The 26,657-nt window shown below is 44.6% G+C and overlaps 2 protein-coding genes across 3 annotated transcripts; both read right to left on the bottom strand.

The window, feature by feature from the left end:
• Positions 1–889: 889 nt before the first annotated feature.
• LOC125551654 (hexokinase-7) lies at positions 890–4,360 on the bottom strand. 2 transcript variants are annotated; one of them, XM_048714935.1, is made up of 8 exons: positions 4,050–4,360; positions 2,821–2,971; positions 2,534–2,713; positions 2,348–2,422; positions 2,076–2,231; positions 1,873–1,971; positions 1,663–1,793; positions 890–1,432 (listed from the first exon to the last, which is right to left on the bottom strand). In XM_048714935.1, the coding sequence occupies exons 1-8, from the start codon at positions 4,235–4,237 to the stop codon at positions 1,303–1,305; spliced, it is 1,110 nt and encodes a 369-aa protein (XP_048570892.1). In that variant the 5' UTR covers positions 4,238–4,360; the 3' UTR covers positions 890–1,302. The 2 variants fall into 2 exon arrangements, with proteins under 2 accessions (XP_048570892.1, XP_048570884.1); XM_048714927.1 differs by having other exon boundaries at positions 890–1,503.
• Positions 4,361–4,367: 7 nt separating this feature from the next.
• Positions 4,368–5,760, bottom strand: LOC125551665. Its single transcript, XM_048714942.1, has 2 exons — positions 5,560–5,760; positions 4,368–4,590 (listed from the first exon to the last, which is right to left on the bottom strand). The coding sequence occupies exons 1-2, from the start codon at positions 5,672–5,674 to the stop codon at positions 4,388–4,390; spliced, it is 318 nt and encodes a 105-aa protein (XP_048570899.1). The 5' UTR covers positions 5,675–5,760; the 3' UTR covers positions 4,368–4,387.
• Between the last annotated feature and the right edge of the window lie 20,897 nt (positions 5,761–26,657).

Raw genomic sequence — 26,657 nt, forward strand, 5'->3', positions numbered from 1 at the left:
CTTCTTTTCAATACAATGAAACGCACTTTTGCGTTTTCTCGAGAAAAAAAATGTTAGGACAAAGGAACTAAGAGATTTTTTCCTTCAGAATAACAAGATTTCCAAAGAATTTTGCTTTTTCTGGGGATAAAGAAAAGAATCTTTTCCTTAGGTTCTGTCTATCAATTTCAAAATCATGAGAAAGATATTTTTTTTAACTTCAGAGAAGCTTTAATTATTTTAATTTGACTCTCTGTTTCTTAAGTTGGGTCTGAGGAGCATCCTTTTACTAGTTTTTAGATTTGGCGATTATTTGCATAGTTTTAGAGTCGAGGACCGTAGTGTACACTCAAGCAATATTTGAGAAACGAATGTCTTCTTACCCTAGATTATTCTACCAACTCCAACAAAGATATGTTGGTTTGTGTCTAAAAGGTATTACCATTTAGTTAGTCATTGCCAAGAATTCGGTATTTGTCCGAATATACATTGAAAAGAAAGAAAACATGGTCTGCCTCTTTGTTAATTCTGTTAATTTACATTGCCAACGTTCTCCAAATATGGGAGAAACAAAAGCATTGATAATATTTCCATTTATTCACAAGAAAATAACACAGGATGAGGGCATATTTTGTAGTGGCAGTGAAACCGTGTTTGTGTTTCTCTCACGATGCAGAGGCCGGGGTACTCCCCTTATAAAAAACCTAAATCCTATAAAAAATAAAGAAATCTATTTCACTCCTGTCTAGTACTCAAGAGTTATCTGGAGTTTTTGGCAGTGCCTTGAGCATTAATTTCTTTGGGCTACACAAGGTCTTCCACAAGATTCAGAAATTAGTAATCAGCTCTGTTTTCAGTTGTTCGGAGAACAAGAAAAGCCCCGTTCCACTTTCACAAAACCTTCCGGATATGTGGGAAACGTCCTAAATTGGTTTCTATGGAACACCACAGTAGTTCAGTTACAAACTTCAGACACTGGAGCTTTCAACAGCAAACATATAAGGCGGACCCATTTTGATTAAACATTAGTTTGACAGAAGCACATCAGGCTTCTTTGAAATGTACAAAGAACACTAGAGTCAAATAACTGTCTGAGAAAAGCTCCAACTTGATCAGTTGAGGTACTGAGAGTGAGCAGCAGCAATCAAGGCAGCTCCGACGCCCGAACCGTCCTTTGTGAGCTTGACCGCCACCAACTCCGACGCCTCCTCGCCAAGCAGCTCCACCAGCGTGCTCTCCAGGCACTGCCGGAACTTGGCGTAATGCTCAAACAGCCCGCCGTCGATCGCGATGACTGTCCTCCTCTTGTCGCCTGGGGTGCCCCTACCAATCTTCCTGATTATCCCCACAATCCCGGCAGCAGCCAGCCGGGCAGACCTGCTGGTCACGATGTCGCAGATTTCGACGACCATCTTCCGAGTCTCCAAGGACGTGTCTTTGATCTTCAGGGTTTCTGCCAGTTTTTCAGCTACAATCGTCAGATCAGGGGTTTCATCATGGTGCATCGCGGAAATATCAGGAGTCCTGAATGTCACACATGAGAAGAGGAGAAGCGGTCAGCACTGCGCCGCGTCCAGTCATATGTTACACAAAACCAATGAACTAGAAACATAATGCCATGGATTATCTGTTCTCTAACATTACTGATCGCTACATATAACACAGTTAGCAATGCAAATATACCTCAGAATGAAGCGAGTTTTGAGGTTGGTGCGTTTAATGTGACCAAAAATCGAAGACCGCGAGGCGATTTTAAGAAGCACCCGCCTCACGATGTCACCAAGATACATTCCGGATATTAACTTTTCGAAGATCTGGAAAGGAAATGAATGTTAGGGCATTGCAAGCTAAGGTTTAACATGAATGCCAATTGTGTAAGTCCTACAAGCTTGCCTGCTCTCTAGGATTTAGGCTCTCCTTGTCTAATGCTTGATCATATTCTGTGATCGGAAGGCATGAAGAAGAGAAGTTGCCCCATTCGGTATTTATAACCTGAAACACAGAAAAGTACAGTCAGAAGACATGAATGAATTAGATAAGTGATCTTGTGCAGTGCACATTAGTTATTTGGAATTGAACAGGCCTATAAACCTTACCATATTTCCTGATTTTGGTAACTCTCCTTCCAACTTGGGTATGGCGTCTGCCTTTTCTACATATGCGGCATTTGAGCCGGTACCTAATATCACGCCGATGACAACATCTTCATCGTTATAGCTGCCCGTAGCCAGTGTCCCTACGGTGTCGTTGATCTGAACCATGAACAAGTAATGTCAAATATGTAACCAACAGAAGATCGTGTTAGTGCGATTGAGAAAAATGCAAACGCTAATCGCATCGGTTCAGAAGAGAAGATAAGAGAACCTACCAATGCAGACACACGCATGTCGACACCTTGCTTCTCCATGGCCGTCTGCAATTCCGCGACTACATCTTCGCCGATCTGTAAAAAATTTCAAAGGTAATTTCAGATATATTTGTCAAGCAAATGGCACAACTCTGATTAAAAGCTGGATTTTCTTGAATGCATCTCCACAAAGCATGGAATACGTACCGCGTCATCGATGGCAAACGCCTTTGTCCACTTGATCAGGGTGCCCGACGCAATGGACGACTGCCTCACGGGGAAAGAGAACGTGAAGCCCAGCTCCCTCTGCTTGCCATCCAACACTTTGTTATCTCCTTCATCTGCAACAAACTTGGCTAGCGCGGACGCGATGAAGCCAAACAACTCCTGAGGAGGCATGAGCACAAGGTCAAATGTGCCAACGAGACCATCACATTCAGGTACCAACAATACAGGGTAATGAGACTTGGAAACTGCAAAGCATGTGTACTAACCGCAGCGCTGCCTGACATGAGGTGAGGAGGAATAGAGACCTCCCTGGATTCAAGCTTGACAACGCGCTTGTCCTTGCCAGCAAGCTGCACACGAAGCACGCGGAAGTTTGTTCCTCCAAGGTCCAGTGCGTAGAACAAGCCTTCTTCACTCCTAGATTCAGTCGCAACAAACGGTAATCACGCAAGCATACTATGAGGTGAAACTTCAATCTTTTAGTTGAAAGTGTCACTAACTAAGAAGCATTTACAAATTAAAAAGTAAGCTATTATGGTTCTAATAGCGAGTAGTCCCTCAATTCCAAATTGGCCAAATATATAGAAAAGTCTGCTAAAATCTACAATATCAAATATATATAATAGAAAAATATATTTCATAATGAATCTAATGAAGAATATTTGGTGCTGTAGACGTTGACATATTCTTGTATAAACTTGGTCAAACTTAAATTACTTAATGAAGTTTGACTTATGACAAATATAGAACTTGAATTATTTTGAAACGGAGGTAGTACTAAGTTCTTTTAGAAAAATACCCACTTCGTTGAAATTCAAGTCCAAATATAACTTCAAGCTCTAGAAAGCATGTAAGAATATTCAAATGGAATTCACTGATGAGAAGGCGTTCGCAGGCCAGTTATTAAATAGCAAACGTTCCACCGACACCCACAGTCGCAAACGAGATATTTTACATACGTAGAGTGGTAAATTCTAGGCCGTTTTACACGGGTTGACATCCGGACACGCAGGTGGGCAGCAGGGCACGCACGTGCTGCCGCCGCACAAGCGGCACGGATGCCGGCGTGCAAGTGGACACGCGGATGCAAAAAAACACACACAGAACGTGTAGTACTACGATCCGTCACATGCGCACTTGTTCAAGAAGATCTGTCAACACGCAGCATGGTGCCACTCCCACCATCTGTCAGCACGAGAAACCCAGCCTCGCCACCAACCCAGCTAGCTAGGTGAAGCCAACTACTACTAGTACATAGTATAATTATTATCAAATCGACTCAGACAATGAACTTGATGCTAAGGCAGAGCCATCAATGCTATCATATGTGTGCTGCTTCCTGCTCTTAATGCTCATTAGAAAGCAAATCGATGAAATTCATATGCAGATATTTTTGGTTCGTTCGTCCGAGAAATTTGCCATGAAAAAGATAATTTTGTTCTCTTATGTATTTACCATAAGCAGATTGGGATTGAGAAGGGTCGGGGGGAGTTACCCGATGGGGAGGTTGTCGACGTAGGAGATGATCATCTTGATCTTGCTGCCGCCGTCCTCGTGCAGCCCAGCCCTCATCTCCTCCTCCATGGCCGTCGCCACGCCATCCAGCCGCGTCGCCGGGGTCGCGCACTCCTCCCGGAGCTGCGCTACCACCTTCTCCGCCACCGCGTCCACCGCCGCCACCATGATCCCGACGCCCGACGAACAGAACCCGGAGGAAGAAACTCCTACGATCAACCGAGAACCAAGCGAGGTTCCGCGACAGGGGCAGGGAAAAGAAAGCCGCTGATCAACTCCCGTGAGCCGTATATATGTGGCCAGCAGGTGGTGCAGGCTTCAGATGCCACCGCTCAGGATGTTGAGCGCCGCGAGGGCCACCTTCTGGAACCTTTCCTTCTCCTCCTCGAGCACCCTGTACTTGTCAGCCACGCCCTCCTTGGCCTGCTCGATCTCCACCTCGATCTCGTCACTGCACTGCTCGATCTCGCCCGTCATCTTCAGCATGCTCTGGAGGCTGTCCTGGACCTGCTGCGACAAGTCTGTGGGGAAGAATGCATGGGACGTGTTAGAAATTCATAGCATCAGTAACATCCCTGACACGTGCTACATGTCAAGAATTTTAGTGTTGGGTTGCAAACAATGAGCGAGCAGATATGATATCCATCACTGGATCATGTACGTAATGTGTGTGTGTGTTCTGGAATCTATCAACCGAACAAGTTAGATATGCACATCGCACATCAAATAGAGTTGATCTGTACAGAAGGTTCACTACCCTTTTTTTGAAATATGATGCTGCTAACTGAAATCTACAAGATAAATACAGTAGTAAAAGTGCCAAAATTGGAATGAGGAAACGAGAAAACTAGAGAAGGAAAAATGAATTGGGACCAAATTGCAACTCTCAGCATGCCGTTAGAAGTTCCAGTATTTGCTTGCAAACAATAGGCGAGCAGATGTACGCTCATCTATGCCTCTCTGAATGATGGTAATGATGCGTATGTGTTCTGGAATCTAGCAAACAACCTATACATATGAAGTAGAGGCGATTCATACGGGCGATGTCTCACTCCAATTTCGCGAATCTGAAACTGCTGATCCGAATTGCCTTAATAAATAAGAGAAATGACTCGGATGAAATAATCAAACCAAACTGATCTGGATATATCGAATCGGAATGGGGAAACAAAATAATGGATTAGCACCAAGTTTCAATTCTAAACAGGCGGTGCCGATGGCTCCCATCGATTCAAACAATGCGAGGCACAGGGTTTCATCCCCTTTCCCCAAATCAAACTACTCCCCGTAATCTAAAAGAGCTGGATGTCCTGCGCTCCCAATGTAGTGCCGAATCGCCTCGATTCGATCGCAAACTGGTATGGAAAACCTAAGGAACCACACGCCCTGAGCACGAAATCATGCGACTGCGACGACCAAACCTGGAGAGCGAGGCGAGCGACCAAGCGCCACAACAAAGACGGGAGGGCTAGGGTTTTAGGGGCGCGTACCGTAGAGGAGCGCGGAGAGTTTGGACTCGCCGCCTTCCTCCGTTGCCGCGTCGGCGAATTCCTCCACCCTGCCCGACCGCGCCGTCGCGCGTGATCCCGACGGCGAGTGACACATCTCTCTCTCTCTCCGTGTGTGCGAGCTCGAATTGGGAAGTGTATGCCAAAAAAGGGGAAATGGGAAAGTGACAACCTATCGCAGCCGTTGGTACTTTTACATAACAGAAATCCCACGCAAGTAATCGTGGGCCTTCTCGAGACTTGTAAGTAAATTATTAACACTTTTTGTGCATGGTAGATGATTAACACTTGACAAATATATCCCGTCAAAAAAAACACTTGACAAATATATATGATTTCACTTTTTTCATGCACATTGGACATTTTACGTGTACATCAGAAATATTTTGTTATACAAGTTTAATATTTTTCAAATACATGAATAACATCTATTTAGAAATATGTTTTGTTGTCTACTTTTCTCAAACATGTTTTATTTTTTAAAAAATACATCAGTAAAAGATTACTATATTTGTTTGAAAAAAAATTAAGTACCTGATTAACATTTTTTTCAAAACATCGGGAACATTTTTTATACTTGTTTGACACTTTTTAAATACTTGATTATTTTTTTCAAATGTGCAATGAATACTTTTATAAAATGAAAGGAAAAGGGTGAATTATAATAAAAAAGAAACGAAGATAGAAAAAGGAACGAAGATAGAAACAAAAAAGTAAAAATAGAAAAGCAAATTAGAAGAAAGCGAAAAAAATGCAAGTTGCTGGACAAGCCCACTCACAGCGCTTGAGGTGAGCGCTCCGTCTCGCAGCCATTAAACGGGACATAGACGCGCACAAGTGATTGCTGCGCTACTGGGGGGTGGCCGATATAGAGCTTCGCTAGTTCTTGGGTGTCGCGTGCAAGTCGGAAGCTCTCACAGTTTTTGGGAAATGAATTCGGTTTAACCCGGTTCTCTCCGAAATGCTTTCGGTTTCCCAAAAACACTTCTAATTTTCTCTTGAATCAATTTTTATTATTTTTGAAACTTTTCCAGTGATATTTTCTCAAACTCCTAACTCCAATATAACTCAACAGAAGCGTGTGACTTTGTAGGTTTGGTGAATATAAACTTGAACAAAAACAGTTTTCATTCAATAATCAATAGTGGAACTGTGGACATCAATATTGACCCATATACTCACACGAATGATATTCGAGTGAACTTTTGGTAACCATATGCTATTTCTTTGGCTTTGCGATACTTTACAATACCCAAGGTGAGATGTGTTAGGATCCCAGTGAGTCCAACTTGTGCTCACTATACCAGTCTCCCCGTTATCAGTTTGGTTCTTTTTTCTCGTTATCGTGTTCTGGCATCCCCGTGATAAATTTACGTTGTGTCTGGCCAGACAATGATGGATGTCATCACACTAAGAGGGCTCTAATAATATCTCCTCATCGTCGGAGGAGCAAATTCCAGTCTTGAGCTATCTAGTCCCTTGGCATACGTTTTCGGTGAACCTATAAGTTTTCATTATGATCACCCTGTTACAGATAAAGTTGGAACAACTCCAAAGTGCATCGTCCAGTATGAAGTGACTTGGTACTGTCATGGTCTAAGGAATTTTGCATAAGTTAACATCCTGTGTTATGTACTATAGACTTGCGACAAAATCATCTCTAAGTATAACACATAACTTGGGTCATCACACAAGTGTTCTTTTAACATCACGCCCTCAATGTTGTCGACACCATCGCTACACTTAACTCATGCCGATGATCAGGAAAACAAAACCATCATGAAATGCTTGAGCTATTCTTAGAGGCGAGACTATGATTTTTTTTACTGTTTATTATTCTACACGTGTATATGAGTTTTCCTCCAAGCCTCTTTTCTATCACTGACTCAAGAGCCATATCAGTTATAACATAAAACATAAACATTAATCATAAACTTGGAAATAAATAATACAATTATTATTGCCTCTAGGGCACATTTTCAACAGTCTCCATTCACACTAGAGTCAATAATCTATCTTACATAATTTCTCTACATGATGTCGGATAATGTGATGCTTGCGTTAAATATGTCTAGACTTCTGATGGGACCTTAGCTCCTTTTCCTGAGCCCACGACACCACTATTATCACAATAGAGCTCCATTGGGTTCAATGCGCTTGGAACCGCACCTACTTCTTCAAGGAACTTCTTGATCCAAATAACCTCCTTTGAAGCCTTTGAAGCTGTGATATATTCTGCCTCCATCGTAGAATCTACAACAGTGTTATGCCTAACACTTTTCCAACACACTACACCACTGTTGAGAGTAAAAACATAGCCAGGTTGAGATTTGTAGTCATCTATAACCAATCATGAAGTTGGCATCGGTGTAACCACTTACAACAAGTTCTTCATCACCTCCATAGACAAGGAGCATATCTGTTGTCCTTCTAAGGTATTTTCTAATATTTTTAACTACTGCTAAGTGAGCCAATCCAGAATCACTTTGGTACATGCTGCTAACACTTAGCACATAAAAAATGTCTAGTCTTGTACATAGCATGACATACGTGACAAAACCAATTGCCGAGGCATATGGAACATCACTCATCTGCACTCGTTCTTCAGTTGTCCATGGACACTAATTTGTACTAAGTGATGTACCATGTGACATAGGGGGTAAGCCCTTCTTGGCATTATCCATTTTAAACCTCTTTTAAAACCTTGTCAATGTACGTGCTCTAGCTAATCGCTATTAGGCATATTGATCCATCTCAATAGATTTCAATGCCTAATATATATGCCGCTTCGCGTAAGTCTTTCATTGAAAAAGCACTTTTCAATGACTCTTTAGTTGTTCCTTGGGATCGACAAAACCTTCAGATTGTATCATGTATACATCCTCTTCAAGGTTTCCATTTAGGAAAGTTGTTTTGACGTCCAACTGTTATATCTCGTAACTGAAATATGCAGCATTTGCCATCAAAATCTACACAAACTTAAGCATTGCTACTGGCGACAATGCCTCGTCGTAATCAACTCCTTGAATTTATCAGAACCCCATCACGACAAGCCTAGCTTTATAGATATTAGGGTTACCATCCGTAACTATCTTTCTTTTGAAAATCCATTTGCATTTAATATGTTTCATTCCCTCTGGAGGCTCTACCAAGCTCCACACTTGGTTTTCGTACATGAACTCCGTTTTAGATTTCATGGCTTTAAGTCATTCCTTTGAGCTGCTCGGCGCCATCGCTTCTTTGTAGTGCACATGTTCATCTTCTTCTAAAATGAGTATTTCGTTATGAAACCGTTGAGGTGGTTCACTAACCCTACCTGACCTATGTGTTTCAGTCACAGACTTAACTAGAGTTTCTACACTTAACTGGAGTTTCTACATCAGATGTAGCAACTCCTAGTTTGGAATTACCTGCGATTCTTTAGCCCCACTAACTTTAGCTGAAGATTCATCGACCTCATCAAGTTATATTGTCCTCCCACTCACTTCTTTAGTGAGAAACTCTTTCTCGAGAAAGACTCTATTTTTCGTGACAAACACTTTTATCGGATGGGTGGTATAAAGATTACCTAGTTGTTTACCCAGGATAACCTAGAAAGTAACATTTGTTTGATCCGAGATCAAGTTTTTTTGGTTGTAAACATTTTAGGTATGCATCACAACCCCAGATTTTGAGATGTGACAAACTGGGTTTCTTCCCGTGCCATAACTCATATGGTGTCGTATCACAGACTTGGATGGTGCTCTTTTTATTGTGTATGTTGTTGCTTCTAGTGCGTATCCCCAAAAGATAAAGGCGGATTGGTAAGAGACATCATAGACCTCACCAGGTCTAACAAGGTTCGGTTATGCCTCTCAGACACTCCGTTTCTTTGTGGATTTCCAGGATGTGTAAGTTGTGAAACAATTCCACGATCACTTAGATGTTGACTGAACTTTTGACAGAGATATTGACCTCCATGATTAGATTGTGGAAACTTTATCTTTTGGTCACGGTTATGTTCAACTTTGTTCTGAAACTCCTTGAACTTTTCAAAGGCATATCTACTCAAATCACAAGTGAAAGTTACGAAGTATAAATATCCACAGTGCGTTGTGCTCATCAGACCACATACAACACCATGTATTATTTTCAATAATTCACTCATCTGTTCAAGATGACTTGTGCACGAGGTCTTGGTCATTTTCCCTAGGCCCATTAAAGATATGGTCCAAAAGACCATGGGCAATGGGTCACACTCCGAGCCCGTCATTGTTACGCCCCAAGGCATCAAAGGCCAGGAGATTCCTCACCAACGGTCTAAGTGCTTACGGTCGGATCATACACCCCATGATGGGCGAGTACCAACAGTCGGTCATCACCAGGACCGGGGCATTCGGCTGTCCTACAATGGTTGCATCTTAGGATACCATGATCTTGGTGGGGAACGTAGTAATTTAAAAAATTTCCTATGCACACGCAAGATCATGGTGATGTATAGCAACGAGAGGGGAGAGTGTGTCCACGTACCCTCGTAGACCGAAAGCGGAAGCGTTAGCACAACACGGTTGATGTAGTCGTACGTCTTCACGATCCAACCGATCAAGTACCGAACGCACGGCACCTCCGAGTTCAGCACACGTTCAGCCCGATGACGTCCCTCGAACTCCGATCTAGCCGAGTGTTGAGGGAGAGTTTCATCAGCACGACGGCGTGGTGACGATGATGATGTTCTACCGACGCAGGGCTTCGCCTAAGCACCGCTACAGTGTTATCAAGGTGGAATATGGTGGAGGGGGGCACCGCACACGGCTAAAAAGATCAACAGATCAATTGTTGTGTCTCTAGGGTGCCCCTGCCCCCGTATATAAAGGAGCAAGGGGGGAGGTGCGGCCGGCCAGGAGGGGCGCGCCAGGAGGAGTCCTACTCCCACCGGGAGTAGGACTCCCTCCCTTTTCCTTGTTGGATTGGGAGAAGAGGGGGAAAGAGATTGAGGAGAAGAAGGAAAGGGGGGGCGCCGCCCCCTCTCCTTGTCCTATTCGGACTAGGGGGGAGGGGTGTTGGGGATCGTAGCAGAAATTTAAAATTTTCTACGCATCACCAAGATCAATCTATGGAGTAATCTAGCAACGAGGGGAAGGAGAGTGCATCTACATACCCTTGTAGATCGCTAAGCGGAAGCGTTCAAGTGAACGGGGTTGATGGAGTCGTACTCGTCGTGATCCAAATCACCGATGATCCTAGCGCCGAACAGACGACACCTCCGCGTTCAACACACATACGGAACGGAGACGTCTCCCACGCCTTGATCCAGCAAGGAGGAAGGAGAGGTTGAGGAAGAGAGTCCAACAGCAGCACGATAGCGTGGTGGTGATGGAGTGGCAGTTCTCCGGCAGGGCTTCGCCAAGCTCATGCGGAGGAGGAGAGGTATTGGAGGGGAGGGGCTGCACCAGGTTTAAGGGTGTGGTCGCCCTCCCACCCCTCCACTATTTATAGGTGGGGAGAGAGGGGGCCGGCCCCCTTTCGATCCCATCTAGGGTTGGGGGCGGCGGCCAAGGGGGGGAGGAGTGCCTCCCAAGTCAAGTGGAGGCCCTCCCCCTTAGGGTTTCCCCTCTCCCATGCGCATGGGCCTTGGGGGGGCTGGTGCCCTTGGCCCATTAAGGTTAGGGCGCCCCCCTACAGCCCATGCTACTGTATTGGACGTGGTGGAACATTTTCCGGACCTCCGGACCCCTCCGGAATCCTCCAGAACATTCCGGAAGCTTCCCGGTACAATACCGGAAAAAACCAAACTTTTCCCGGAACCCGAACAACAACTTTCCATATATAAATCTTTATCTCCGGACCATTTCGGAACTCCTCGTGACGTCTGGGATCTCATCCGGGACTCCGAACAACATTCGGTAATCACATACAAGTCTTCATAATAACCCTAGCGTCATCGAACCTTAAGTGTGTAGACCCTACGGGTTCGGGAACCATGCAGACATGACCGAGACAACTCTCCGGCCAATAACCAACAGTGGGATATGGATACCCATGTTGGCTCCCACATGTTCCACGATGATCTCATCGGATGAACCACGATGTCGAGGATTCAATCAATCCCGTATTCAATTCCCTTTGTCCAGTGGTATTGTACTTGCCCGAGATTCGATCGTTGGTATCACGATACCTTGTTCAATCTCGTTACCAGCAAGTCTCTTTACTCGTTCCTTAACACATCATCCCGTGATCAACTCCTTGGTCACATTGTGCACATTATGACGATGTCCTACCGAGTGGGCCCAGAGATACCTCTCCGTTACACGGAGTGACAAATCCCAGTCTCGATTCATGCCAACCCAACAGACGCTTTCGGAGATACCTGTAGTGAACCCTTATAGCCACCCAGTTACGTTGTGACGTTTGGCACACCCAAAGCACTCCTACGGTATCCGGAAGTTGCATAATCTCATGGTCTAAGGAAATGATACTTGACATTAGAAAAGCTTTAGCAAACGAACTACACGATCTTGTGCTAGGCTTATGATTGGGTCTTGTCCATCACATCATTCTCCTAATGATGTGATCCCGTTATCAACGACATCCAATGTCCATGGTCAGGAAACTGTAACCATCTATTGATCAACGAGCTAGTCAACTAGAGGCTTATTAGGGACATGGTGTTGTTTATGTATCCACACATGTATCTGAGTTTCCTATCAATACAATTCTAGCATGGATAATAAACGATTATCATGAACAAGGAAATATAATAATAACCAATTTATTATTGCCTCTAGGGCATATTTCCAACAGTCTCCCACTTTCACTAGAGTCAATAATCTAGTTCACATCGCCTTGTGATTAACACTCACAGGTCACATCGCCATGTGACCAACATCCAAAGAGTTTACTAGATTCACTAATCTAGTTCACATCACTATGTGATTAATACTCAATGAGTTCTGGGTTTGATCATGTTATGCTTGTGAGAGAGGTTGTAGTCAACGGGTCTTGCCATATTCAGATCCCTATGCATTTCGCAAAACTTTATGTCATATCATAGATGCTGCTACCACGTTCCACTTGGAGCTATTCCAAATTGTTGCTCCATTATACGTATCCGGTATCTCTACTCAGAGCTATCCGGATAGGTGTTAATCTTGCATCGACGTAACTCTTTACGTCGAACTCTTTATCACCTACATAACCGAGAAACATTTCCTTATTCTGGTCCTAGATCACCTTTGTATCTGGTATCTCTACTCAGAGCTATCCGGATAGGTGTTAAGGACAATTTTGACCGCTATCTGGTGATCCAGTCCTAGATCACCTTTGTACCCTCTTGCCAGACATGTGTCAATGTACACATCAGGTGCGGTACTCAGCATGGTATACCGTATAGAGCCTATGACAAAAGCATAGGGGACGACCTTCGTCCTTCCTCTTTCTTTTGCCGTGGTCAATCTTCGAGTCTTACTCAACTTCACACCTTACAACTCAGGTAAGAACCCCTTCTTTGACTGATCTATTTTGAACTCTTTCAAAAACATGTCAAGGTGTGCGTTCTTTGAAAGTATCATCAGGCGTTTTGATCTATCTCTATAGATCTTGATGCCCAATATGTAAGCAGCTTTATCCAGGTCTCCTTTGAAAATCACTCTTCAAACAACCGTTTATGCTTTCCAGAAATTCTACATCATTTCGAATCAACAATATGTCATCCACATATACTTATCAGAAATGTTGTAGTGCTCCCACTCACTTTCTTGTAAATACAAGTTTCTAGCAAACATTGTATAAACCTAAAAGCTTTGATCACTCCATCAAAACATATATTCTGATTCCGAGATGCTTGCTCTAGTCCATAGAAGGATTGCTGGAGCCAGCATACCTTTTAGCATCCTTAGGATCAACAAAACCTTTTATTGTATCACATACAACTTTTCTTACGAAAACTGGTAAGAAAACTTGTTTTGACATCCATCTGTAAGATTTCATAATCGAAAATACAACTAATGCTAACATGATTCCGACGGACTTAAGCATCGCTACGGGTGAGAAATTCTCATCATAGTCAACTCCTTGAACTTGTGAAAAGACTCTTTCCCACAAGTCGAGCTTCATAGACGGTAACATTACCGCCCACGTCCGTCTTCTTCTTAAAGATCCATTTATCTCAATGGCTTGCCGATCATCGGGCAAGTCCACCAAAGTCCATACTTTGTTCTGATATATGGATCCTATCTCGGATTTCATGGCTTCTAACCATTTGTCGGAATACGGGCCCACCATCGCTTCTCCATAGCTCGTAGGTTCATTATTGTCCAACAACATGATATCTAAGACAGGATTACCGTACCACTCAGGAGTAGTACATATCCTTGTCGACCTACGAGGTTCGATAGCAACTTGATCTGAAGCTTCATGATCACTATCATTAACTTCCTATTCAACAGACGCAGGTGCTACAGAAAACATCCTCTGTGTTGCATCACTCTCTGGTTGAAGTAAAGGTTCGACAACCTCATCAAGTTCTATCTTCCTCCCACTCAATTCTTTCGTGAGAAACTCCTTCTCGAGAAAGGACCCATTCTTAGTGACAAACAATTTGCCCTCGGATCTGAGATAGAAGGTGTACCCAACTGTCACCTTTGGGTATCCTATGAAGATGTGTTTGTCCGCTTTGGGTTCGAGCTTCTCCGGCTGAAGCCTTAAGCATCGCAGCCCCAAACATTACGAAACGACAACTTTGGTTTCTTGCCAAACCAATGTTCACACGATGTCGTCTCAACGGACTTAGATGGTGTCCTATCTAAAGTGAATGCAGCTGTCTTTAACGCATAACCTCAAAATGAAAACGGTAGATCGGTAAGAGACATCATAGATTGCACCATATCTCATAAGGTTCGATTACGACGTCCGGACACACCATTACCCTGTGGTGTTCCAGGTGGCTTCAACTGTGAAACAATTCCACAATGTCTTAAGTGATTGCCAAACTCATAACTCGGAAAATCCCCTTTTGATCAGATCGTAGGAACATGATCTTATTGTTATGATGATTCTTAACTTCACTCTGAAATCGCTTGAACTTTTCAAACGTTTCAGACTTGTGCTTCATTAAGTAGATATACCTATATCTACCCAAATCGTCAGTGAAGATGAGAAAATAGCGATATCCACCGCACGCTTCAATTCTCATTGGATCACACGCATTAGCATGCATGATTTCCAACAAGTCACTTGCCCGTTTCATTGTACCTGAAAACGGGGTCTTAGTCATCCTGCCCATGAGGCATAGCTCGCATGTGTCAAGTGATTCAAAATCAAGTGACTTCAAAACATCCTTCGATATGGAGTTTCTTCATGCATCTTACGCCAATATGACCTAAGCGGCAGTGCCACAAGAAAGTGGTACTATCATTATTAACTCTACATCTTTTGGCGTGAACATGTGTATTACCATGACCGAGATTCAATGAACCATTCACATAGGGTGCATGACCATGAAAGGTATTATTCATGTAATCAAAATAACCATTATTCCCTAACTTAAATGAATAACCGTATTGCAACGAACATGATCTAATCATATTCATGCTCAATGTAGACACCTGATAACATTTATCTAGGTTCAATACTAATCCTGAAGGCAGATGGAGTGTGCGATGGTGATCTCATCAACTTCGGAAACACTTCCAACACACATCGTCACCTCGCCCTTAGCCAGTCTCCGTTTAGTCCGTAGCTTTTGCTTCAAGTCACCAATAATAGCAACTGAACCGGTATCCAATACCCAGGTGCTACCAGGAGTACTAGTGAGGTACACGTTAATAACACGTATATACTTTGTTGAAGTTTCCAGCCTTCTTATCTACCATGCATTTGGGGTAATTCCGCTACAAGTGACCGTTCCCCTTACAATAGAAGCACTTAGTCTCGGGTTTGGGTTCAACCTTGGGTTCCTTCACTGGAGCGGCAACTGGTTTGCCATCCATGAAGTTTCCCTTCTAGCCCTTGCCCTTCTTGAAAGCAGTGGTCTTGTTAAACCATCAACACTTGATGCTCCTTCTTGATTTCTACCTTTTGCGGTCTTAAGCACCGCGAACAGCTCTGGGATCAACTCCATCCCTTGCATGTCATAGTTCATCACGAAGATCTAGTAGCTTAGTGATAGTGTCTAGAGAACTCTATCAATCACTATCTTATCTGGAAGTTTAACTCCCACTTGATTTAAGTGATTGTAGCACCCAGACATTCTGAGCACATGCTCACTAGCTGAGCTATTCTCCTCCATCTTTGTTGGCAAAAGAACTTGTCAGAGGTCTCATACCTCTCAACACGGGCATGAGCCTGAAATCCCAATTTCAGCTCTTGGAACATCTCATATGTCTTATGGCGTTCAAAAACATCATTGGAATCCTGATTCTAAGCTGTAAAGTATGGTGCACTAAACTATCAAGTAGTCATCAGGATGTGTCTGTTAGGTGTTCACAACATCCACAGACGACGTTGTAGGGGTTTGCACATCGAGCGGTGCATCAAAGACGTAAGCCTTCTGTGTAGTAGTGAGGACACTCCTCGGACTACGGACCTAGTCCGCATCATTGCTTACAATATCTTTCAACTTAATCTTTCTCTAAGAATGTATTGAAACAGGGAGCTACAACGTGAGCTATTTATCTACAACATATTTGCAAAGACAATTTAGACTATGTTCATGATAATTGAGTTCATCTAATTAAATTATTTAATGAACTCCCACTCAAATAGACATCCCTCTAGTCATCTAAGTGAAACATGATCCGAATCGACTAGGCCGTGTCCGATCATCACGTGAGACGGACTAGTCATCAACGGTGAACATCTCATGTTGATTGTATCTTCTATACGACTCATGTTCGACCTTTTGGTATTCCGTGTTCTGAGGCCATGTCTGTACATGCTAGGCTCGTCAAGTCAACCTAAGTGTTTCGCATGTGTCCCGAGGCCATGTTTGTACATGCTAGGCTCGTCAACACCCGTTGTATTCGAACGTTAGAATCTATCACACCCGATCATCACGTGGTGCTTCGAAAAAACGAACCTTCGCAATGGTGCACAGTTAGGGGGAACACTTTTCTTGAAATTTTAGTGAGGGATCATCTTATTTAAGCTACCGTCGTTTTAAGCAAATAAGATGTAAAACATGATAAACATCACATGCAATCAAATAGTGACATGATATGGCCAATATCATTTTGCTCCTTTTGATCTCCATCTTTGGGGCTCCATGATCATTGTTGTCACCGGCATGACACCATGATCTCCATCATCATGATCTCCATCATCGTGTCTTCTTGAAGTTGTCTCATCATCCATTACTTCTACTACTATGGCTAACGCTTTAGCAATAAAGTAAAGTAATTGCATGATGTTTAAGTTGACACGCAGGTCATAAATAAATTAAGACAACTCCTATGGCTCCTGCCGGTTGTCGTACTCATCGACATGCAAGTCGTGATTCCTATTACAAGAACATGATCAATCTCATACATCACATATATCATTCATCACATCCTTTTGGCCATATCACATCACATGGCACATGCTGCAAAAACAAGTTAGACGTCCTCTAATTGTTGTTACAAGTTTTTACGTGGCTGCTATAGGTTTCTAGCAAGAACGTTTCTTACCTACGCGAAAACCACAACGTGATATGCCAATTTCTATTTACCCTTCGTAAGGACCCTTTTCATCGAAATCGATCCGACTAAAGTGGGAGAGACAGACACCTGCTAGCCACCTTATGCAACTAGTGCATGTCAGTCGGTGGAACCAGTCTCACGTAAGAGTACGTGTAAGGTCGGTTCGGGCCGCTTCATCCCACGATGCCGCCGAATCAAGATAAGACTAGTAACGGCAAGTAAATTGACAATATCGACGCCCACAACTGCTTTGTGTTCTACTCGTGCATAGAAACTACGCATAGACCTAGCTCATGATGCCACTGTTGGGGATCGTAGCAGAAATTTAAAATTTTCTATGCATCACCAAGATCAATCTATGGAGTAATCTAGCAACGAGGGGGAGGAGAGTGCATCTACATACCCTTGTAGATTGCTAAGCGGAAGCGTTCAAGTGAACGGGGTTGATGGAGTCGTACTCGTCGTGATCCAAATCACCGATGATCCTAGCGCCGAACGGACGGCACCTCCGCGTTCAACACACATACGGAATGGAGACGTCTCCCATGCCTTGATCCAGCAAGGAGGAAGGAGAGGTTGAGGAAGAGAGTCCAACAGCAGCATGACGGCGTGGTGGTGATGGAGTGGCAGTTCTCCGGCAGGGCTTCGCCAAGCTCACGCGGAGGAGGAGAGGTATTGGAGGGGAGGGGCTGCACCAGGTTCAAGGGTGTGGCCGCCCTCCCACCCCTCCACTATTTATAGGTGGGGAGAGAGGGGGCCGGCCCCCTTTAGATCCCATCTAGGGTTGGGGGCGGCGGCCAAGGGGGGAGGAGTGCCTCCCAAATCAAGTGGAGGCCATCCCCCTTAGGGTTTCCCCTCTCCCATGCACATGGGCCTTGGGGGGGTGGTGCCCTTGGCCCATTAAGGTTAGGGCGCCCCCCTACAGCCCATGCTACTATATTGGACGTGGTGGAACATTTTCCGGACCTCCGGACCCCTCCGGAATCCTTCGGAACATTCCGGAAGCTTCCCGGTACAATACCGGGAAAAGCCGAACTTTTCCCGGAACCCGAAAAACAACTTTCTGAAAGTGCATTATATCGACTAGAGGGGGGTGAATAGGCGATTTTTATGAAAGTCTTCAAAACGTGGAAGTTATGAAGACAAACGATAGAAATAAACCTATTACCATGCAGCGGAAGGTATACTACACTAGGCAAGCCATAGTCAAGTGTTCAATGAAGTGAAAGCACAATGACTTAATAGCAGCAATGTAGTAAGGATCAGGTAGGAACATATTATGAAGCCATACAGAGCATGCAGTCACTCGGTGAAGACAAAAGATAGTGCAAACATACAATGACTTCACAAGGAGCAACAGTAAGTAAAGGGAAGGGAAGATGAAACCAGTGACTCGTTGAAGACAATGATTTGTTGGACCAGTTCCAGTTGTTGTGACAACTATACATCTGGTTGGGGCGGCTAGGTATTTAAACCTTAGGACACACAGTCCCGGACACCCAGTCCTGAACACGCAGCTCAGGACACCCAGTCCTCACCGTATTCCCCTTGAGCTAAGGTCACACAGACCTCGCCCAATCACTCTGGTAAGTCTTCACGGTAGACTCCCAAACCTTCACAGACTTCGTTCACCGGCAATCCACAATGTCTCTTGGATGCTCAGAACGCGACGCCTAACCGGCTGGAGGATGCACAGTCCTCAAGTGTAATAAGTCTTCAGATCACACAGACAAGAAAACTTAAGTGATGCCCAATTCTCTCTGGCTCTGGGTGGTTAGGGCTTTATCCTCGCAAGGAATTCTCTCTCAAAGGCTTCGAGGTGGGTTGCTCTCAAATGACAAAGGCCGTACTCTCAATCTGAGCAGCCAACCGTTTATGGTTGTGGGGGTGGGCTATTTATAGCCACTTGGCAACCCGATCTGATTTGTCCGAAATGACCCTGGGTCACTAAGGAACTGACACGTGTTCCAATGGTCAGATTTCAAACTCACACGGCAACTTTACTTGGGCTACAAGCAAAGCTGACTTGTCCGACTCTGGACAAGATTCGCTCTCATAGTCTTCACTCGAAGACATAGGTTTTTGGTTAGGCATCACTTCAGTCAGTCTGACTGGTTCTCTTGGACCCCACTTAACAGTACCGTGGTTCCTATGACTCAACACAAAAGAAAAAGAACTACGAAAGATCTAAGTCTTCGAGCTCCATAGGCTTCATGTGGTGTCTTCTCTTGTCATAGTCTTCAATGTGAATATCTTCATATACCACCTTTGACTTCAATGTCTTCATACATTTTTAGGGGTCATCTCTGGTAGGAAAACCGAATCAATGAGGGACTTCTACCTGTGTTATCCTGCAATTCTCACAAACACATTAGTCCCTCAACTAGGTTTGTCATCAATACTCCAAAACCAACTAGGGGTGGCACTAGATGCACTTACAATCTCCCCCTTTTTGGTGATTAATGACAAACTAGTTGAAGTTTTCAACGGGGAATATAATCTGTGAAATTGTAAAGGATAAGGAATTGTCTTCATAAGTTGCAAGGGATCCCCCTGAAGATGTGCATATAGGTAATTTGCTTTTGGAATGCAAATGCACATGGCAGGTTGTACTTGTGGAGATCCACTTCAACTTATGATGACAATCCACTATGCATGTGAAAGTATATGAAGATAATGACATGCATAATGGAAAATGGACGTCTGCAGAATGATCTAAGTACGGAATTTATCGTCGCACATGCGGAATTTATCATCGCAAAACAAAGTGGCAGATAAGTAGCAGACGACCATCGAGTTTAAGTGTTACAACTCAAAGAACCAAATGTAGCAAAACGAGAGTTGTAAGCACGAAGCAAAATATAAAGCACCCGCCCATATGGACCCGCTTGAAGACTATCAACCTCATATGCTTCTCCCCATTTTGTCAGTAAGGACCAAAAAGGTTTGAAGACATAGAGCATCTACTCGTTCCCATATGGAGTAGGTGAAGTAGCAGGGTCGTTGGTGGTGTTTGGCGGTGCTGAAGAGCTTGGAGCAGAGTTGACGCGTGCTGAAGGAGGTGGTGGTGAAGTAGCATCATTTTCATCCTCGATAACTCTGGCAGTCACTGTTGCAGTAGATGAAAAGAACTCAGAGTCTTCAAGGGGTGGAGTTCCTAGCAGCACAGCTCTTCGAGGAGGTGTGGAGTCAAACTTGAATCGCTCTGTGAAGCCATCCTCTTGGAGATCATCTTCAGAACACATCATCGTTAGCCCTTTCCATGTACGGCGACAGGTTTCATGGGCAACGAAAGCATTCTTGGTGGCAAGATTGCGAATGCGATTAACTTCCACCAAGAGGCTTTTCATCTGACGCTTCAGCCAGTCATGATGCCTATCCTGTTTCTGATAAAGAGCCACAAGAAGCTCTTGGTCGTTGAGAACACAAGTGCGCTTCTTGGGTCTTGGAGCAGTTGTACTATCAGTGGCTTCAGTAGACGCAGGGTGTGGTGCACGTGTAGTGCCAGCCAAAGGATACACCCGAGTGACTACTTCAACTCCTTCAATGTTCTGTGAGAAACTCTGATGCTCTGCATTCTGAAGACTTAGAGGTTCCTTTGCAGGCTCAGGATAGATGGCTTCAGTAGAGATATCCACATCAGGCAGAAAAATCCTATGATTGCGAGCAGATGGCTGATATGAGATATCGGAGTGAAGTTTAATTAGCCGCATTACCCATGGGGCGTAGAACTTCAAGCCAAACAGATCAGAGCCCGATGCAGCAAGTTGGCGGATGAATAAGTCCTGTGCATTGAAGCATTTTCCATGAAGAATATAGAAGACCAAAGTCTTCATTGCACCCTCAAGCTTGGCATTTGGAGAGTGCCCTTTGATGGGCTAGAGAGTTCGCCTGATGATGTGATAGATGGTTCATGGCAGATACTCAAGGTCTTCAACGAAGAACTCTGTTGGATAAGCAGCATCTTGGGGCAATGGCTTCATCATGCTAAGCATCTGACTCATATCAGGTTCCGGCCTCTTAAAGATGCTCTCAATAGCTTCACTATGCAGCTGACAGCCATGCTCGTAGAGATCGCCAGGAGTGGGCAAACCAGTGAGCTCAATGATGTCAAATGCATTGGCTCCGTGATGAACATTTTCGGTCATCCACTCCAGGACCCAAGTCTTCGGATCTCTGCTGTACCCGCGGATGTGAAGTGTGGCATAGAATTGGAGCAGCAGCTCTTCATTCCAATGCTCTTGGTCAGTAACGAACGGCAGCAGTCCAACTTCCTTGAAGCAATCCAAAGCTTCTTCCAGACAAGGCAGACCAGCTATGGCTTCAATGTCAAGGCGCTTGTGTGGGAAGATGCGACCTTGGTTGTAAAGAATGCATGAGTAATAGCTTCGCTGAGGATAGCTCCAGAACCGATCAGATGATATCCTTTCCCTTGAGTAGGGGTTCCTGGAGCTATCGAAGAATGTGTTGTCTGCCCTGAAGCCATTGATATTGAAGGAGCCAGGTGCTGATGCAGGACCTGGGAACCTTGGCAATCTTGGGATTGGCTTCTATACCTGAGGCCTGTGCTCAACATGATAGTCGAACTGTGGACCGACAGCAGACTCAGGAACAGAAGTGACGGGATCAGTGGCTTCACTGTCTTCTTTCTCCGTTGGGGAGGGCTCCACATTAGCTTCATTGGTGGTTGTGGCAGCCGCAAGATTTTCAAGCACGTTCTCCTTGAGAACTGCTTCTTGGTGGGACAGTGGAGTGGCAACTTGTGGGACTTCATCTTCCGCGGCTGATGCAGCCGGATTGTCTTCTTCCTCTTGTGGGCGATATGCCCATGAAGCATCCTGTGCAATTGGCGTCAGTGGACGACCAATGCTGATGAGTTCGCTGTTCTGAGGAAGGACTGCACCGTCTTCTACATTGTCATGTTGACCAATGTCTTCAGCAGCGATGGGATCAGCTGCTAGAAAGTCTTCAGCTTCATGAGCCTCTGTGGAAGCAGGCTCATGGATAGTCAGTTGGCGTTCATGGCGTTCAGCTTCAGGATAGACCATAGAAATGGGTTCAACTATCAAGGGCTCTGTGGGAGCTGCCCGATCTTTCTTGGTCTTCCTCTTCTTCTTGGAGGGGGCAGTTGGAGAGGCTTCAGAATGTTTCCTCTTCCTAGCTTCAGCCTCAGCAGTCCTTGTCTTCTTGAGCTCTGAAGCTGTTGACCGGCTTTTTGGCTTCGAGCCAGTCATTTTAGTTGGGAAGACAATAGGAACTGCTTCCTGCCTTGGTGCGTCAGGTTCAGCCATAGCAGGCTTCTTCTTCTTCTTTGCGGCCATCCTGGGATCGATGCCAGGATGCCCAAGGGCCTTGCGCTTCTCAGCCTCATTATAAGCTTGCACACATCTGTCAGCCAGAGTCTTCATGCGCTCACGCGAACCCTGAGCTTCTGCACGTTTCTTTACAAAGGCTTCCTTGAGCTCGTGCATCATACTCTTGAAGTTCTTCACTTCCTGCATGCTGAGCTTGGCCATATGCTTCTTGAACTGAGCCTTTTCATAGTCAATCTTTTGCTTCAGTTCAACAATGCGTTGGGCAATAGCGAGTTCTGAAGCAATGGCACCTTGGAAGGCGACACTGAGGCCAATTGGTAGCTGCAGATCTTCAAAGTTGATGTTTGGCGTGTCAAACCACTCGTCAATGAAGTTGTGGATGATGGTCACATCAAAGAGAGGTAGATCATTGAAGATTTCTGCTTCTTCTTTGCTCTTGATGAGTTGCTCAAGAGTGTCATCTGCTAGATCTTCATCACTTGACAGATCAATGTCGTCATTGCGCAGAATGGCAGCAGCAGTTAGCTCTTGTCCGGTGTGAGGCAGAGGCATCTTGACTTTCTGGAGCTTGGAGATGCGAGATAAGTCTTCGGACTGCGCACTGTCTTCAGGAGGTGCAGTTGCCAGTGGCTTCGCCCTTGAGATTTTTGGTGAGGGGGCAGGCTTTGAAGCTTTAGGCTTCTTCATCTTCTTTGTCTTCGGTGCTGCGGGAGCTTCTTCTGATTCAGCGTCAGCTGCAGGCTCATTCACTGCAGTCCCTTGAACTAAGATGCGGGTGATGAGGCCTTCAAGGTTGTGGAAAGGACCGATGACATTGGGTTCTGCATCTCGTGTGCCATCTGCCCTTGGTGCTGAGGGACCAGGGTTGAAGTCTAGCCCCAAAGTCTTCTTATTCTGCTTCGCTGAGTTCTGGGCAAACTGGAAGTTGCGCTTGAACAGATTGTCGTCACGACACCATAGTAGTGACGATGGGTGTGCATCAGCTAGCTGTGGCCCACGGACCATGCAGGGATAGAAGCCTTGAGCAATGGCTTCATCTCTGGACCTGGGTAGAAGATTCTTGTATTGGATGTCTCCCCACGGTCTCTTGATGGCATTTTTCTCAGCATATTCTTGGGTTACAAATCGGTATTTGAACCATTGTTCTGCCCAATATCTTCGAATCCATTGGATTCGGGTCTTGCACTGATTGTAATCCTCTTCAGGATCTGTCTTGTACAGTTCTGAGAGTTCATCTGGCAGATCTCTGGATGTTTCTCCACGACGCTTTCTGCCACCCTTCCTTGCTGCTTTCTCTGAAGCCATAAACTTTAACTTGAAAGGCTTCAACACGTTCAAAGGCTTCAAAGGTTTTCGCTTGCTGGACCAACAGGAACTAGCTTCGGGAGAATTAATGTGATGCTGTAAGAATTCTGCAAATGAATGCAGACTATGAGAACCAAAGGATTCTCCCACGCACATGTACCTGTGACAGCATTAAGGTGCGAGGGAAGGGGAAGAGGTCATATGCATTCTCAGAAGATTTTGAAGATAAATCAGTTTAGAAGACATTGACCTCATTTTGCGAAGACATTCACTCATAGATAAGGAGTTGGTTCCAGATTTGTACGAATCCACAGATCAGTACAAGTGAGGAATCTAACTACTTTGTGAAGCATAAGTGAATATACTAGGCATGTTATGAGATGCAATATGAGAGAGATCTAACTTGTGTGAATAGAAACTGCTTGTGGTAGAAAGTGACAAATCCATAGGATCAACGGTGCTGTAAAAAGGAAGTTTTATTTACCACACTAAGAACTGCTAGACGAAGTGGAAGATGATGCCGAGCAGTACGATCTTCCGTGCCCTAACTTGGTGACGGAGGACACCTACGGCGACGGTGGAGAGGACGATGTCCGTGGTTGGCGTGAAGACGGTGTCGGAGAGGTTGCGGCAGCGAAGCGCTTCGTCGCCAGTGTCGTCGAGGGCTAGCACTGGCGCTAGGGTTCGTGCGAGAGTGGAAGAAGAGATAATGACCGCTGTGAAGTGTGTATTTATAGGTACATGGGCGGCACTGCGCTATTACACAGGTGCCCCTGGCGATTCGCATCTGAGGAACACGTGGCCATTATGCGGAATTTTGGGGTTTGTTCCACGTCCCACGCACGCCTTGATTGTCGGGTGGTCGTTCCTACTTCATATGGAGGAATGAGCATTGCAAACAGACTTAATGGTTGTCTTTGTATCTTCTGCTGACAAGGACGCAGAGAAGACATTCGACAGTTTCAATAGAATGCATATGATTTGGAGAGATAGAATTTAAGATAGAAAGCATAGAGAGGTTAGGGTCCGATCACATTCACTTAGTTCAAAAGATTCAACAATGAAGACATAGCTATAAGTGAATGTTGTAGAGGACAGAACACTAATATATATATAATCAACATAGTGAAGATAATCATGAAGATATGTTGAGATCGAAGCCAAACCAAATGTGAAGACATTGCAAGGTAACGCCATGAGTGAAACACTTCAAAATAGAACATTTGGTGGTGGCGTTACCCACCGTATAGGAAGTATTAGACCCAGACACGGCGCACAATTATCATGGCGCTCCGAAGTCAAATTCCACATTAATGTATTCACACTTAGAATGTATGTCTTCATTGATTGAAGATATACTTTACTTCGTGTGTTGCACATCTAAGTCATCAATATGCATAAGGGTTAGGATGTGTGCCTGATCACAGGACATTTGAGGATTCCAGGATATTTAGCTCACACCGTAACTTGCAAAATCTCTTCTCATCTAAGGGCTTGGTGAAGATATCTGCCAATTGCTCTTCAGTGTTGACGTGTATGATATCAATATCTTCCCTCACAACATGATCTCTGAGAAAGTGATGACGAATTTCAATGTGCTTTGTCTTCGAGTGCTGAACTGGGTTGTTGGCGATCTTGATGGCGCTTTCGTTGTCGCAGTAAAGTGGCACTTGCTTCAGATGAATGCCATAGTCCTTGAGTGTTTGCTTCATCCACAGAAGCTGAGCGCAGCAAGATCCAGCAGCAATGTATTCAGATTCAGCAGTGGAGAGAGATACACAGTTCTGCTTCTTTGAAGACCAACATACAAGTGATTGTCCCAGAAAGTGACATGTGCCTAATGTAGACTTGTGATCAACTTTGTCACCAGCATAGTCAGCATCCGAGAATCCAACCAGATCAAACTCTGAGCCCTTTGGATACCATAATCCTAGAGTTGGGGTGTGAGCCAAATATCGAAGAATTCGCTTCACAGCTAAGTGATGCGACTCCTTTGGTGCCGCTTGAAATCGAGCACACATGCAAACACTAAGCATAATATCTGGCCTAGATGCACATAGATAAAGTAAAGAACCAATCATGGAGCAGTATACCTTTTGATCGAACTCTTTACCATTGTCGTCGGGACCCAGATGATGTTTGGCTGGCATTGGTGTTGTGAAGCCTTTGCAGTCTTGCATACCGAACTTCTTCAGGCAATCTTTGAGATACTTCTCTTGAGATATGAAGATGTTGTTGCGTTGTTGTCGTATTTGAAGACCGAGGAAGAACTTCAGCTCTCCCATCATGGACATCTGATATTGCTCTTGCATCATATATCCAAACTCTTCACTGGACTTCTGATTGGTGCAGCCGAAGATAATGTCATCCACATATATTTGACACACAAACAGTTCACCATCATATGTCTTCGTGAAGAGAGTGGGGTCTAGGGAACCAGGTATGAAGCCTTTGCTCTTCAGGAAGTATTTGAGTGTGTCATACCAGGCCCGAGGGGCTTGTTTGAGGCCATACAGTGCCTTGTTGAGCTTGTATACCATGTCAGGATGTTTTGGATCTTCAAAGCCAGGCGGTTGTGCAACATACACTTCTTCTTCAATCTTGCCATTGAGAAAAGCACTCTTCACATCCATTTGATATAGAAGTATGTTGTGATGATTTGCATAGGCCAGCAGTATGCGTATGGCTTCAAGTCTAGCCACAGGAGCAAATGTTTCATCGAAGTCAATGCCTTCCACTTGAGTATATCCTTGAGCAACGAGACGAGCTTTGTTTCTGACAACTTGACCATGCTCATCTTGCTTGT

The sequence above is a fragment of the Triticum urartu genome, chromosome 1, assembly GCF_003073215.2.
Source record: "Triticum urartu cultivar G1812 chromosome 1, Tu2.1, whole genome shotgun sequence".
Lineage (NCBI taxonomy): Eukaryota > Viridiplantae > Streptophyta > Magnoliopsida > Poales > Poaceae > Triticum > Triticum urartu.

What these genes read in the sequence shown, in the direction of transcription:
- LOC125551654 (XM_048714927.1), bottom strand. Translation starts at nt 4,237, where the DNA reads ATGGTGGCGGCGGTGGACGCGGTGGCGGAGAAGGTGGTAGCGCAGCTC. An exon ending in CGTTTGCCATCGATGACGCG is followed by an intron (nt 2,423 to 2,533) that starts GTACGTATTCCA and finishes AATTTTTTACAG; the next exon opens with ATCGGCGAAGATGTAGTCGC. An exon ending in AAAACTCGCTTCATTCTGAG is followed by an intron (nt 1,504 to 1,662) that starts GTATATTTGCAT and finishes TGTGACATTCAG; the next exon opens with GACTCCTGATATTTCCGCGA.
- LOC125551665 (XM_048714942.1), bottom strand. Translation starts at nt 5,674, where the DNA reads ATGTGTCACTCGCCGTCGGGATCACGCGCGACGGCGCGGTCGGGCAGG. An exon ending in ACTCTCCGCGCTCCTCTACG is followed by an intron (nt 4,591 to 5,559) that starts GTACGCGCCCCT and finishes TCTTCCCCACAG; the next exon opens with ACTTGTCGCAGCAGGTCCAG.